Source organism: Symphalangus syndactylus, chromosome 12 (genome assembly GCF_028878055.3).
Source record: "Symphalangus syndactylus isolate Jambi chromosome 12, NHGRI_mSymSyn1-v2.1_pri, whole genome shotgun sequence".
Classification (NCBI taxonomy): Eukaryota; Metazoa; Chordata; class Mammalia; order Primates; family Hylobatidae; genus Symphalangus; species Symphalangus syndactylus.
Window position 1 is genome coordinate 42,727,452 of NC_072441.2, and position 13,534 is coordinate 42,740,985.

Sequence of the window (13,534 nt, forward strand, 5' to 3'; positions counted from 1 at the left end):
GCTCACTAAAATGCTAATTAGGCAAAAACAGGAGGTAAAGAAATAGCCAATCATCTATTGCCTGAGAGCACAATGGGAAGGACAATGATCAGGATATAAACCCAGGCATTCGAGCCGGCAACGGCTACCCTCTTTGGGTCCCCTCCCTTTGTATGGGAGCTCTGTCTTCACTCCTGCAACTGCAAAAAAAAAAAAAAAAAAAAAAAATCCATTTCCTCCCCCTCCCCAACTCAGGTCTCCTCATCACAGCTCAATGGAAAAGATAATGATTCTGTTTCTTGAATCACTCAGACATGGAGTTTCCCATGGTAATCTTAGGGCTGTTGGACCAAACTGTGGAAACTCTCACTCCAGGGTGCACGCAGAAATTCTAGAAGCCCTGAGGTTGAGGCTGACATGCAAAGCTTCAATGATCACAGCAGTTGATTCTAGTGTTACAGAATACTGTCTACTGAGAGCTCTAGCTCATTCTTTGAAGGCACTGTGAAGAAACCCTGTGACAACTGTGTTGATGAAATTCATTCATGTTATTGTGTGTAGCTGTACTTTGTTAATTTTCACTACTATATGATATTCCACTGTATGAATATGCCTCCTAAATTATTAGACTATTGATAGATATTTTGGTCGTTTCCCATTTGGAGTAATTATATACAATGCCGCAACAGACATTATTACTATTATTATTTTAAGACAGGGTCTTGCTTTGTTGCCCAGGCTGGAGTGCAGTGGTGTGATCACAGCTCATTGCAGCCTCGACCTCCTGGGTTCAAGCAATCCTCCCCCTCAGTCTCCCAAGTAGCTGAGACTATGGGAGCACACCAACATGCCTGGATAATTTTTAAATTCTTTTTTGTGGAGATAAGGTCTCACTATGTTGCCCAGGCTGGTCTTGAACTCCTAGCCTCAAGTGATCCTCCTGTCTCAGCATCCCAAAGTGCTGGGATTACAGGTGTGAGCCATGGCACCAAGCTGGCATTATTTTACATATTAAAAAAAATGGAACAACACCCTGATTCTCTGGATTAAGCCATCATCCTTATAATAGTCCTTGAGGTCCTATGTTACTTCTCTGATGTAATACCTACTACTTTCCCCCTTGGTTATTCCATCCAATCACACCAGACTTTTAGTTACTCATCAAACATGCCAGGCACCCTCCTGTCTTAGAAGCACTGCACTGTCCATTCCTTCTGCTGGAAATGTTCTCCCCAAGATCTGCACAAGGCTGTCTCCCTTCCTTCCTTTAAATCTGCTTCCATGTCCCCTCCGTAAGACCTTTTCTGACCACACTATTGTAATTTCAATTTGCTTCTGTAACAGTCATCCCCCTTTATTCTGCTCTAGTTCTTTTCTCCATACAATTAGGTATAAATTTACATACAATATATTTTATTATGTTTATGACTTAAACTCCCTCCCCTGGCTAGAGGACAGGAATCTTTAATTTTTGTTCACTGATGTATAGTAAGTGCCTACAAGAGTGCCTGGCACATAGTAGGAGTTCAAGTGATAATTATGGAAGGAAGGAGGAGAAGAAGGAAAAAGGGGAAAGAGAGGAGGGAGGGAAAAGGTAGGGGGAGAAGGGAGGCAGAGAGGGAAGAAGTAAAGAAGATAGGAACAAAGGAAAGAAGGAAGGGAGGGAGGAGGAGGAGAGAGAGGAAAGATAGAAGGAATTTTGCCCTGAATAGGAAGACATAGCAGGTTAGTAGACAGACTCAATCAGTGAAAGAATTTTCTAAGATGGGAGAGATTTGAACATATCCCACTTCTGAAGAAGGGAACCAGTAGAGATTGAAGGTCCAAGAGCATAGACTGAGCCAATTCTGAGAGTGTGTGAGGAAACAAGATCCAGAGCACAGGCAGTGGAATTCGCATTAGACAAGCCCAGGGCTGCAAAAAGCTGCTTTAAATCCTGGTGAAAATTGTGTCAAGTTCCCAGCAAGGGTGGAGGCTGAACATTTGCCATGGGATTTCTGTTGCTACAGAATTGTTGGCTCTTGGGGTCCCGAGCTTCCTTCTAGATGGCTGGGCCTGGTAGTTTTTAACCAAGTCCTCCTGACTCTACTGCCACCCCTAACCTGTCGGCCTTGGACAAGCCAAAGGATGAATGACCGTTATAACTGGAGGGAAGGAAGGATGGATGATGATGCAGACAAGTCACAGGCTTATTGGTACGATCCTAGTTGGAAGTGCTGGTTTGGTAGCTTGTTTTTTCATTATATTTTTCACAGAAGTGGGGTTGAAGTTATTTGCTAGGATTTAATCATGCTACTGGTGGTAGGCTTTGAGGTGAGAATGGAGGTAGCATATTTTTGTTATTAAAAATAGGAGAATTGGCTGGGTGCGGTGGCTCATGCCTGTAATTCCAGCACTTTGGGAGGCTGAGGTGGGTGGATCACTTGAGGCCAGGAGTTTGAGACCAGGCTGGCCAACATGGTGAAACCTGTCTCTACTAAAAATACAAAAATTAGCTAGGTGTGGTGGTGCACACTTGTAATCCTAGCTACTTGGATGGCTGAGGCATGAGAATTGCTTGAACCTGGGGGCGGAGGTTGCAGTGAGCTGAGATTGTGGCACTGCACCCCAGCCTTGGCGACAGAGTGAGATTCCGTCTCAAAACATAAATATAGGAGAATGGTAGGAATTGCTGCTGTGGTAAAAGGTAGGGGAATATAGAATTATGTCTAGTTCGTGTCAGTGATGTGAATTCATGGTTGCTAGAACCTGCCCAACTGTGCAATGTACAGCCCAAGTACAGGCATGGAGCTCCAACCCCAGGGTTGAGTTCTTTCTTTTTGATCAGCTGAGATAGAACAATGGTGCAAATAATTCAAGGCAGCAAAAGCAACTTGGCTGAAGTGATAGACAATGAAGTAAAGGCTAGATGAGAAAGGGAGTGAAGATTTAACGGAACCGATAGAAAAAAAATGGAGGATTCTACGAACTACAACAGTAATGACCAAACTTTCATGTGTGTAAGTATCACCTGGAGGGCTACATCCTGAAATTATTATTCACTAGGTCTGGGGTGATGACCAGAATCTCTATCTTCAACAAGGATCCTAGTAGATTCTAATGAAAGAAGGTCATAGACCAATCTTTTGTGAAATAGTGGATTTGAAATTATAGTAAGTTTAAAGAAGTGATTTTTTTTTTTTTTTTGTGAGATGGAGTTTCACTCTGTTGCCCAGGCTGGAGTGCAGTGGCGCAATCTCGGCTCACTGTAGCCTCTATCTCCCAGGTTCGAGCAATTCTCCTGCCTCAGCCTCCCAAGTAGCTGGAATTACAGGAATACGCCACCACGCCTGGCCAATTTTTTTTTTTTTTGTATTTTTAGTAGACATCGGGCTTCACCATGTTGGCCAGGCTGGTCTCAAACTCCTGACTTCAAGTGATCCACCCGCCTCTGCCTCCCAAAGTGCTGGGATTACAGGCATGAGCCACTGCACCTGGCCAAGAAGTGATATTTTGAAAAGAGCTGAGGAGAAGGAGATGGAGGAGAGAGAGAGAGGGACAGAGAGAGAGAGAGAAAAAAAGGGAGAGCATGTGCACAAGACAGCAATAATGAGCTGGAAGAATAGGTCATTATAGTGGGAGATGACGAATTTGTGATCTCAAAAGGTGAAGCCCACTTGAATGATAAAAGCCTCAGGGAGTGACCAAAGCAGCTGGCTGAAGTGCAGTGGAGGCGAACATCACAGAGGTGAGGAGGTCAAAGTATGGAAAGCCTGGCTAATCCACGTGGACCTGAAGCCACACAAATAACAGCAGTACTTGGGGTATGAAGCAAAACTGTGAACAGAGTTCAAGGCCATTGGTAAATGAAGGGGAGGAACTACAGGTGGGTACACAAAACAAATAGATGTGGTAGAGGGGTGGAACTGGTTAGGAGTTTTTACACAATGATGGAAACATGAAACCGGCTAAAGTCAGATGAGTGTTTATTGTTTGCCAGGCTTTCTGCATACATTAGTCCATTTAATTCTCAGAAACGACCTTCATATGAAACAGGTACTGATTTTATTCCTATTTTATAACGGGGGAACCGAGTTACTGAGAGGTTAAACATCTCACAGTTCTTATCCACTATGTTATGCTGACCCTTATAAAATGATCGTGGAAGGCGTGTTAATACGTTTCAACTGGAAAAAAAAGGTCAGATCCCCTGAATATTGTTAGGAGTTGGGTTAACTGCTTTGGAAAAACAATGGAAATATTTAAATTCCAGTTGTACCGAAATATCTCTTAATATCCAGCAGGTGGCAGCACTAAGTAACAATTCCATACTAGGTCATCTAACAGAAACATTAATCCATTCTGCACAAATCAAGACTTCTGTACACTCCATGCCTTGATGATTTCTTCAGCAGCATCCAGTGTGCTGTCTTTCTGTAAATTAATGAAATAATCATCATTATTACAGATAGACATAAATTCAAAATGAAGCAAAGATGTAAATATACAACATAATGAAGATTTAAGTGAATATCTGATCTCAAGTGAAGAAAAATTTTCAAAGTGAAAAAGCAAGAGCAGAACCCAGAACAGAAAAACAGTTAACCAAATGAATTATAATTACAAGAACAGGTCAAAGGGTACAGAAGAGTTTACACTGAAAAATAATAGCTGTCTGCTCCACCCTTTTTCTACCCCTTCCTGTGACTCCCTCTACCTTCAAGATAACCTTTTATGGCAATTCCTGGTTTTAGTTCTAATGGTTACCACTAAAATCGAATAATGTGCTTATGCTTCTATTTCCTTATTTGTGAACTTCACATATTATCTACTATATCTATACTTTGCTCTGAACAAAAAAAATTACTTCATTCACACTACTCTGCCCCTTGCTTTCAAGGTTTCACAGTTGTAATTATTGAAAAATAGTTTATTTTTTGAATAGGTGATTCATACATATAGCATAAAATTAAACAGAGGTGTAAGCAGAGAAAATCCAGCCTTCTGTTGTTAATCTTCTGTTTCTCTACTTCTTTTTCTTTGTCTTCTCTCTCCACCAGAATGATTCAGTCTGAAAGCCAATAGGTGAGGCTGAGCAAAGCGGCTGTCCATGTATGGGGCTGGGAGAGCCTTGACGACCGTAGTGCAGGACACTGCAGCCAGAGTGGAGTGAGCAGGGTGGCCAGCACGGGTGTCATGAGGTGATAGTGCTGGCTGGAACAGGATGTCAGAGTCTGAGTGGGGTAAGTGAGGCACCTGTATGGTAGGGTGGCCTCATGCAGGGTCCTGGAGCCTGGATGAGATGAGGCAGGCATCTGGCATGGTGTCAGTGCCCAAGAGGGGCAAGGAGGGCTTCTGTGTAGTAGGTGACAGTGGTGGCCTGGTATGGGGTATTGGAGACCTAGATGGGGGCACCTCTCCAGGAGGGTGACAGGACAGGTCGGCATGGGTGATAAAGCCCAGGTGGGGTGAAGATGTAGTGTAGCAGCCTGGCACAAAATGTCAAAGCCTGAAGGGGGAAAAGGGTATCCTCTCAGGGACTGGGAAGGTGAGGGGTATACAGTGGCTTTGACAGGAGATTGATCCCATACAGAAGTATTGATTAAATTAGTAATTACATGACTAGTGGCCAAATCTGGGAAAATCTAAGTATCAAAATAAGTAATAATAATAAATTATAGCCCACTGTACTATAAAATAAAAATCCAGAAGTCCACATTGATACATATGAATAAGTTAATAAATGAATTGCTTAATGAGATATGGAGGATTTTCATAGTACTTTACTACAAAATATTTACTATTTAACAAGAAAAAGTATAACTTTATAGTAGAAAAGACTGGCAAATACCACCTTAATCAGGTGGTTAAAGTTAACATCACTGGTAACAGGAATAATTGAAATCATGTGCCACCTGATACAATGAAAAGGCTAGAGCATCATCCCTTCTGTGGTTTCCCGCCGAAGTGCATAGCCTGAATCTAAGCATGAGGAAACATCAAACTTAAATTAAGGTACTTTCTTAAAAATAATTCATTGATAATTTTCAAAAGTATCAAGATCATGAAAGTCAGAGAAAACTGAGAAACCATTCTAGCTTGAAGGAGACATGACAACTAAATGCAATGCATGATTCTAGCCTGAATTAATTAATTAATTGTTACAAAAAGGACATTATTGGGACAATGAATGACATTTAAATTGGATCTGAAGATTAGATGGAGTATCAAGGTTAACTTCATGATTTTGAGGGTTATATTGTGGTTTGGGAGGAGAATGTCTTGTTTATGAAGAATACACAAGAAAGTATATGGGGGTGATAGGAGCATCATCAGTAATTAAGTTGACGACTTACTCTGAAATAGTTTAGAAAAAAGTTCTTGAAACTTTTCGGTTGAGAGCATTTAAAAATATTTGTTTTAAAGTCAGTCAGCTTCCCACCTATCTTCCTCAGCCACTCAGTTTTTCTCTCCAGAGGCAACACTGGGATTTCGTTATATATTTTTCCAGAGATTTTCATCTATCTTTCTTTTTAAAATTGTATATTTTTTATTGTTCTTGTTTATTTATTTTTAACTTTTATTTTAGGTTTGGGGGTACATGTGAAGGTTTGTTACATAAGTAGACTCATGTCACAGGGGTTTGTTGTAGAGATCATTTCATCATTCAGGTATTAAGCACAGCACCCAATAGTTACCTTTTCTGCTCCTCTCCCTCCTCCCACCCTCCACCCTCAAGGAGGCCCCAGTGTCTGTTGTTCCCTTCTTTGTGTTCATGAGTTCTCATTATTTTTGGCTCCACTCATAAGAGAGAACATGTGGTATTTGGTTTTCTGTTCCTGTGTTAGTTTGCTAAGGATAATAGGCTCCAGCTCTACCCATGTTTCTGCAGAAGACATGACTTCATTCTTTTTTATGGCTGCATAGTAGTCCATGGTGTATATGTACCACATTTTCTTTACCCAATCTGTCACTGATGGACATTTAGGTTGATGTGAATGTAGCATCATTTATTCAAGCAGCCCCCACTGGTGAATAATTTTGTTGTTTACAATATTTTGCTATTACAAATGATGCCTCAGTGAAAATCCTTGAATATAAGTCATTCAAAATGTGCAAATAAATCCACAAGAAAACACTTGTGGAAGTAGAATTGTTGGATCAAAGGATATGGGAAATCACATCTAAATAGAAATTTTCAAACTAACCACCATAGAGATTTTACAAATTATACTCCCACTCTCAATTTGTGAGAGTGTTTTATGAAACTTTTTAGTTGTTTTGGTTGTTTCCAATCTAAGAGATAAAATTTATTTGCAGTTCTATTTTTCATTTCCCTTACTGTGAAATAAGTTGACAACTTTTGTAAGTTTAACAACTACTAAGGATCTTACCCATAATATTATAAAGTGCTATTTTTGCCTTAAATTTATTTACTTTTATCACTTTTATTTTGCTCTGAATTCAAACTGCTTTCTTTCAATTTCTATTTTCTTGGTATGTTTTTGTCATTCTTTTATTTTTAGACTTTTTAAGAGGTGGAGTTAGGTGTGTCCACTTTCCCTAGAAACTTCCAGCTACTTCCACACTATCTGCCAATATTGACTGTTGATGTAAGAAGAGCCTGGGCCCATACTGATCCTCCTCTTCTGGCCCCTCTGGAGGCCTTGATCTTATTGTCTAGGTGCCCAAAGGAATTGTCTTTGAAGCCCAATGTATCAAGCGAGGTATATCTCAGTGTTAATAATTGTGTGACAATTATTATTATATCCAGGTTCCATTTGTTCTGCTCTTATTTTTTTCTAGCAACTCTACATATTTTATTTTTCCTCTGCATCAATAATTTTTCTGCCTAATATTTGAAAAATTATTTGTTCCTTTCCACTTCCTTTTGCTCACTTATCTCCATCCTTAATGTCCTTACAGAAGTATTTAGTGTTCTTTGTGTTGTTTCTATTAATAATGTCACCATAATTTCCAATAGCTTTATTTTTTCTTTTCAATTTCCTACCTGAACTCTGATAGCTCGCATTTGATCTTATAATATCTTACCCTATCTTCCCTGAATTCGTAATATCTCTGCTTTCTCATTTTAAAGGTTTTAAATTTGAAGTAGCACTAATTTTATTTGCTCCATGGCAACATTTTTTTGGGGCGAATATTCTCTAACACTTGTTTTTCCTTGTACCTTTCTCTTTTCCTTATAGTGTCCTATATAGATTCACAGTTGGTTCCTCTTCTATTATTGTTATTATATTTTTTGAGACAAAGTCTGACTCCCTCACCCAGGCTGGAGTGCAGTGGAGCAATCTCAGCTCATTGCAACCTCTGCCTCCTGGGTTCAAGTGATTCTCATGCCTTAGCCTCCCGAGTAACTGAGATTACAGGCATGTACCACCACACCCACCTCAATTTTTTGTATATTTAGTAGAGATGGGGTTTCACCATGTTGGCCAGGCTGGTTGTGAACTGCTGACCTCAAGTGATACTCCTGCCTCGGCCTCCCAAAGTAATGGGATTACAGGTGTGAGCCACCGCACCTGGCCCCTCCTCTTTGATTATTAATCATTTTTGATTGAATTCTCTTTGTAAGCTTCCACTGCCAAAGCATGTACTATACCTATTGTTCTGAGTAATAAGCATGCTACCTGCTGGCTTTGTCTGTGATTTGAAGATAGATTTGCTGATTTGTATAAGGGAGAAGCTGAGGCAGCACCAGAAAAGAGCAGAAATTCTCCTTGTCTCATAGTAAAATTTAATACAGTTGACGTAGGGTTCAGCGGGTGGGAGTTCTTTTAGACCACACTTCTTACCAAATAATTAAATTGGCTATCCCCAGTTTAATATATCTCTTCTGCATTGCTTCAACGTAGCTTTTAGCAAAATGACAGGAGTAAATGAGGAAATCTATAGACCAACCAGAGTCTCCTTTCCACCTTGCCTTATATAGTTTCCGGATGACATGACTGTATGTTTTTGCCCTGTTTCCTCCATCACGCCAAATGGTCTAGAGAAGTTCCTGCTGCCAGTGCATCGACTGCTCCTATTGTTCTCAATAATGAGTATGCTGCCTGCTGGCTTTGTCTGTAATTTGAAGATGTAAAAGCAGGATCCTTTCTAGGGATCTTCCCTCTACCATCACCTTCACAGTATTTAACAGCCTTTCCTTAAACACTGGGGAATTTGTTTTCTATTCTCTTAGTTGTTTTAAAATAATTTCTAAAAAGAGATTAGGGGAGGGCTGGGTTTACCATTTTAAAACTGGAAGTCCTACGTTACTTCTTTCTTCTATTAGTTTTGTTTACAATTTCAAATAATATACCACTATTTCTCAATCCAATGTAAGATGAAGGATATTAATAGCATTACCATTCTTTAAAATTTCAGTCAATTGAATGTTTACATTGTTAGGTTGTTAACATTTATAGTCTATTCTGATCAAGTCTGGCTATCAGTTGTCTCTAAAAGTTGAAAACAGTGTTTATGTTATTCTGACTAGGTTTAAAGATGAGTGAGTTGAGAGAGTGTCTTGATCTTAGTAAGACTATTTTCAGTATCAACAACATTTTAAAAACAGCAGTAACACACTTGGAACCTTTTTAAAAAGGAGAAGTTTGATGGTGATAAATCTCTCAGCTTTCATTTGTCAGGGATATCTACTTCATTTTCATTTTTAAACGATATTTTCCTAGATATAGCATTCTAGGCTGTTATTTTTTTTTTTATGTCAGTGCTCAGAAGATGTTATTTCATTGTATTCTGGTCTCCATTGTTTCTGATAAGAAGTTAGTTAACATTTCTACCTGGACGTGCTGGGCTCATGCGATCCTTGTACCATAAACTCCTGAGTAGCGAGTACCACAGGCATGTGCCAGCAAGCCTGGCTAATTAAAAATATTTTTGTATAAAGAGAGGATCTCATTACGTTTCCCAGGCTGGTCTTGAACTCCTGGACTCAAGCAATCCTCCCGCCTTGGTCTCCCAACATGTTGGGATTATAGGCATGAGCCACTACACCTGACCTCTGGCTGCCTTTAATATCTTCACTTTCGTTTTCAGCAGTTTATGATGTACCTAGTTGTGCTTTTAAAATATTTATCCTGTTGTAGTTCATTGAACTTTTTAGACATAAGTTGCTTTTCACCAAATATGGGAACATTTTGACTATTATTCCTTAAAATATTTTTTCTGTCATATTCTCTCTCTTTTTTTTCTTGGTTCTCCAATGACACATATATTATCACTTGGTATTGTCTAATAGACCTAAGGTTGTGTTCCGTTTTTAAAAATAATATTTCTCTTTTTTTCAGATCGGATGATTTCTATAAATCTGTATTCAAGTTAACCCTTTTTTTCTGACATCTTCAATACTCTGTTAGCACCATAAGTATTTCATAGCAGATATTATACTTTTAAGTTCTTGAATTTCCATTTAGTTCTTTTTTTTTAATAGTTTGAATCTCTCTGTTCACTTATTATAACCACGTTTTCGTCTAATTTCTTAAACATACTTCAAATGTTTGCTTTAAAGTCCTTGTCTGCTAATTTCTAGATCTGGGTCACCTTTAGGCCTATTTCTATTAACTTCTTTTTTTTCTTTGCTACAGGTCATATTTTCTTGTGTTTTCCCATGTCTAGTAATTTTTCATTGTAAGCTAGAAATTGTCATATTACATGGTAAGGGATCTGTATTATGTTGTCTTCTTTCAAAAAGTGTTGAATTTTATTTTGGTAAGCAATTAATTTTTTTTTTTTGAGATGGAGTCTCGCTCTGTTGCCCAGGCTGGAGTGCAGTGGCGCCATCTCGGCTCACTGCAAGCTCTGCCTCGTGGGTTCACGCCATTCTCCTGCCTCAGCCTCCCTAGTAGCTGGGACTACAAGCGCCTGCCACCATGCCCAGTTAATTTTTTGTATTTTTAGTAGAGATGGGGTTTCACTGTGTTAGCCAGGATGATCTCGATCTCCTGACCTCGTGATCTGCCTGCCTTGGCCTCCCAAAGTGCTGCGATTACAGGCATGAGCCACTGTGCCTGGCCAGTAAGCAGTGAATTTTAAAGCCGTAAGCCAAAATTTAAAAACTGCATATAAGCATATCATTTTTAGAGACAAAAGAAAATAGAAAAATTGAAATGAGGATACTATATATCCTTTAAAAATTGAAATGAGGATACTATATATGTGTTTTCAATAGAGCAGGGAACTTACTTTAATGAAGCAAAATCGCACAAACTTCTCAAACTGTGATTTAGTCTCTGAGTTACAGAATGCTGAAACGGGGATGGCTGATAGTTTCTGAAAAATAAATAGAAACATATAATAAGAAAACTACTTACACTTCAAATATTAATTTTGGTACTACAGATACTAGAGGCAACTAGATACTTTTAAATAGTCACAATAATTTCCAAAAAGAAAAATGCTTTTAAAAGCCACAAGTGGAGTATCATATAACAATGTTACATTTGATTGATTTGAAAGCATACCAGCAGATTTCCTTCATAAATTAACTATAAAATATAATAGAATCTTGCAAAGAACAATAAACATTACCTTATGTTTAGTCATCCATTTCACAAACTTATAGTCATAAGGCTCATTATTCTTCATATCAGAGAGGTCTGGATCTAAAACCACAATGAAAATTAGGTGGCCTATGAATTTCATCTGATGCAACATGTATTTCATTTAAGTCTGTCAAGATTCAACATTTTCTCCTATTTAAATTAGCTTGGTTTAGAATTTTCTCAGAACATAGTCACAGAATATGCTGGAGTCTCACACTGTACGGTGGGGTGGGAAGTGAATTCACAGAGCTTTACTGAGAGTCTAAGGCAGTACTCACATATACATCAGGGTGATTAGGCTTATACATGCAGCTTTCAGCACAGGAAGAGAGTAGAAAAGGTGAAGGGCAGAGGAGGGATGCCTTTCCATTGAGAAATAAGATTCTATGATCATTACTAAGGAAATAACTGCTAAATTTATAAGTATTCATCAATAATGATTATATTGCCACATAGCCACTCATTAGACTATAAGTTCCACAAAAGCAAAGTGTCTGTTTGGTAACCTATCGTATTCCCAACCCCTAGGTCAGTGTCTAGCACATAAGTGACAAAAAGTATATTTGTTGAATGAATAAATTAATATTATGCATTATTTATAAATACAGGATATCTGTTTAGATCTTCCAAATGCTACTCTTATTTTTCTTCTCTTGCTCCCATATATTATACTGTTTTTTAAATTTCTGAAAAAGTCAAATATATAGTCCTACATGCTCTTGCCTCAATCTTGCTTTAAGGTCTGGGCAAGATATATCTCTGGCATTCAGTTTCAGCAATCCACATTTCATATTGTTTCAACTTTGTTGACTTGTACTCTTCGATCTTCTTGAATGCCCTAAAGCAACTAATGTTGATGGTTATCGTCATCCAGGAAATTTTATAATTTATTGCTGAAAACAAATTGACGCAGATATCTTACTTCTTTCTTCTATACACTAAATACTAGTGGTTCTTTTCAAATTAATCATGTAAAACCTTTGACACTGAAGAAAGGTTCACCTGTATTTTTAAAACAAAGCCCTAATATCCTTTTACCTGATATTTTAATCTCCATTCTCCCGTGTTTTAAGGAGAACATAAAATTTCCAAGTAATAATGCTAACAACAAACTGCAATTTATTGAACATTTATTATTGGTTAAGCATGTTACATGATCATCTCATTTAGTTGTTACCACAATTCTGAGAGGTAATGATAATCCTCTGTTTACAGATAAGGAAGTTAAATTATTATTTCAAGGTATTTATATGTAATTCAGGTTTGGCCCTAACAAAAATACCAGCTAAGAAACTTAGTCTAATTGTAAATTATGTAAAAATTCCATGTGACAGGTATACAACAGCAGTGTATTGAAGGTACACAGGTAGCCAGAGAAAGGAGTGAATACCTAAGGGAGTAGAAGAGGATTATTAACTAATTCTAATTGACACTGTACTACTCATTTATTCTTGTAGAGCTTAGACAAAAGGAATTTATTTATTTATTTATTTTTTGACATGGAGTTTTGCTCTTGTTACCCAGGCTGGAGTGCAATGGCACGATCTCGGCTCACTGCAACCTCCACCTCCTGGGTTCAAGCAATTCTCCTGCCTTAGCCTCCCGAGCAGCTGGGATTACAGGCGTGCGCCACTACACCTGGCTAATCTTTGTATTTTTAGTAGAGATGGAGTTTTACCATGTTGGTCAGGCTGGTCTCAAACTCCTGACCTCAAGTGATACACCCGCCTCGGCCTCCCAAAGTGCTGGGATTACAGGCATGAGCCATGGTGCCCTGCCAGAAAAAAGTAATGTAATACCATGATGCTGAAAAAGGAAAGAAGGGAATAAATATAATCATAAACGTTTTATAATCAGAAGGAAGTTGGAATCTATTTCTTTTGACATGCCTCAGCCAGACATCCTCAAGGGAACTAAATAAAGTCTTTCTTTATTGACAGTAAGAGTTTAAATCAAATGTGTGAGCATATTTAAGTAATCTATGAAGGCCCAAATTTGTTTTTGCATTCTTA

The 13,534-nt window shown here is 38.5% G+C and overlaps 1 protein-coding gene across 4 annotated transcripts in view; it reads right to left on the reverse strand.

Annotated features, from left to right (window-relative positions):
* Positions 1-3,927: 3,927 nt before the first annotated feature.
* KYAT3 (kynurenine aminotransferase 3) overlaps positions 3,928-13,534 on the reverse strand; it is a 69,627-nt gene continuing 60,020 nt past the window's right edge. For all 4 annotated transcript variants that reach the window (XM_063625362.1, XM_063625361.1, XM_063625363.1 and 1 more), the window contains 3 exons: positions 11,509-11,582; positions 11,164-11,250; positions 3,928-4,392 (listed from right to left, as the gene is read on the reverse strand). In XM_063625362.1, the coding sequence (XP_063481432.1) occupies positions 4,330-4,392; positions 11,164-11,250; positions 11,509-11,582 (224 nt within the window). In that variant the 3' untranslated portion in view covers positions 3,928-4,329. The remainder of the gene's footprint in view (positions 4,393-11,163; positions 11,251-11,508; positions 11,583-13,534) is intronic.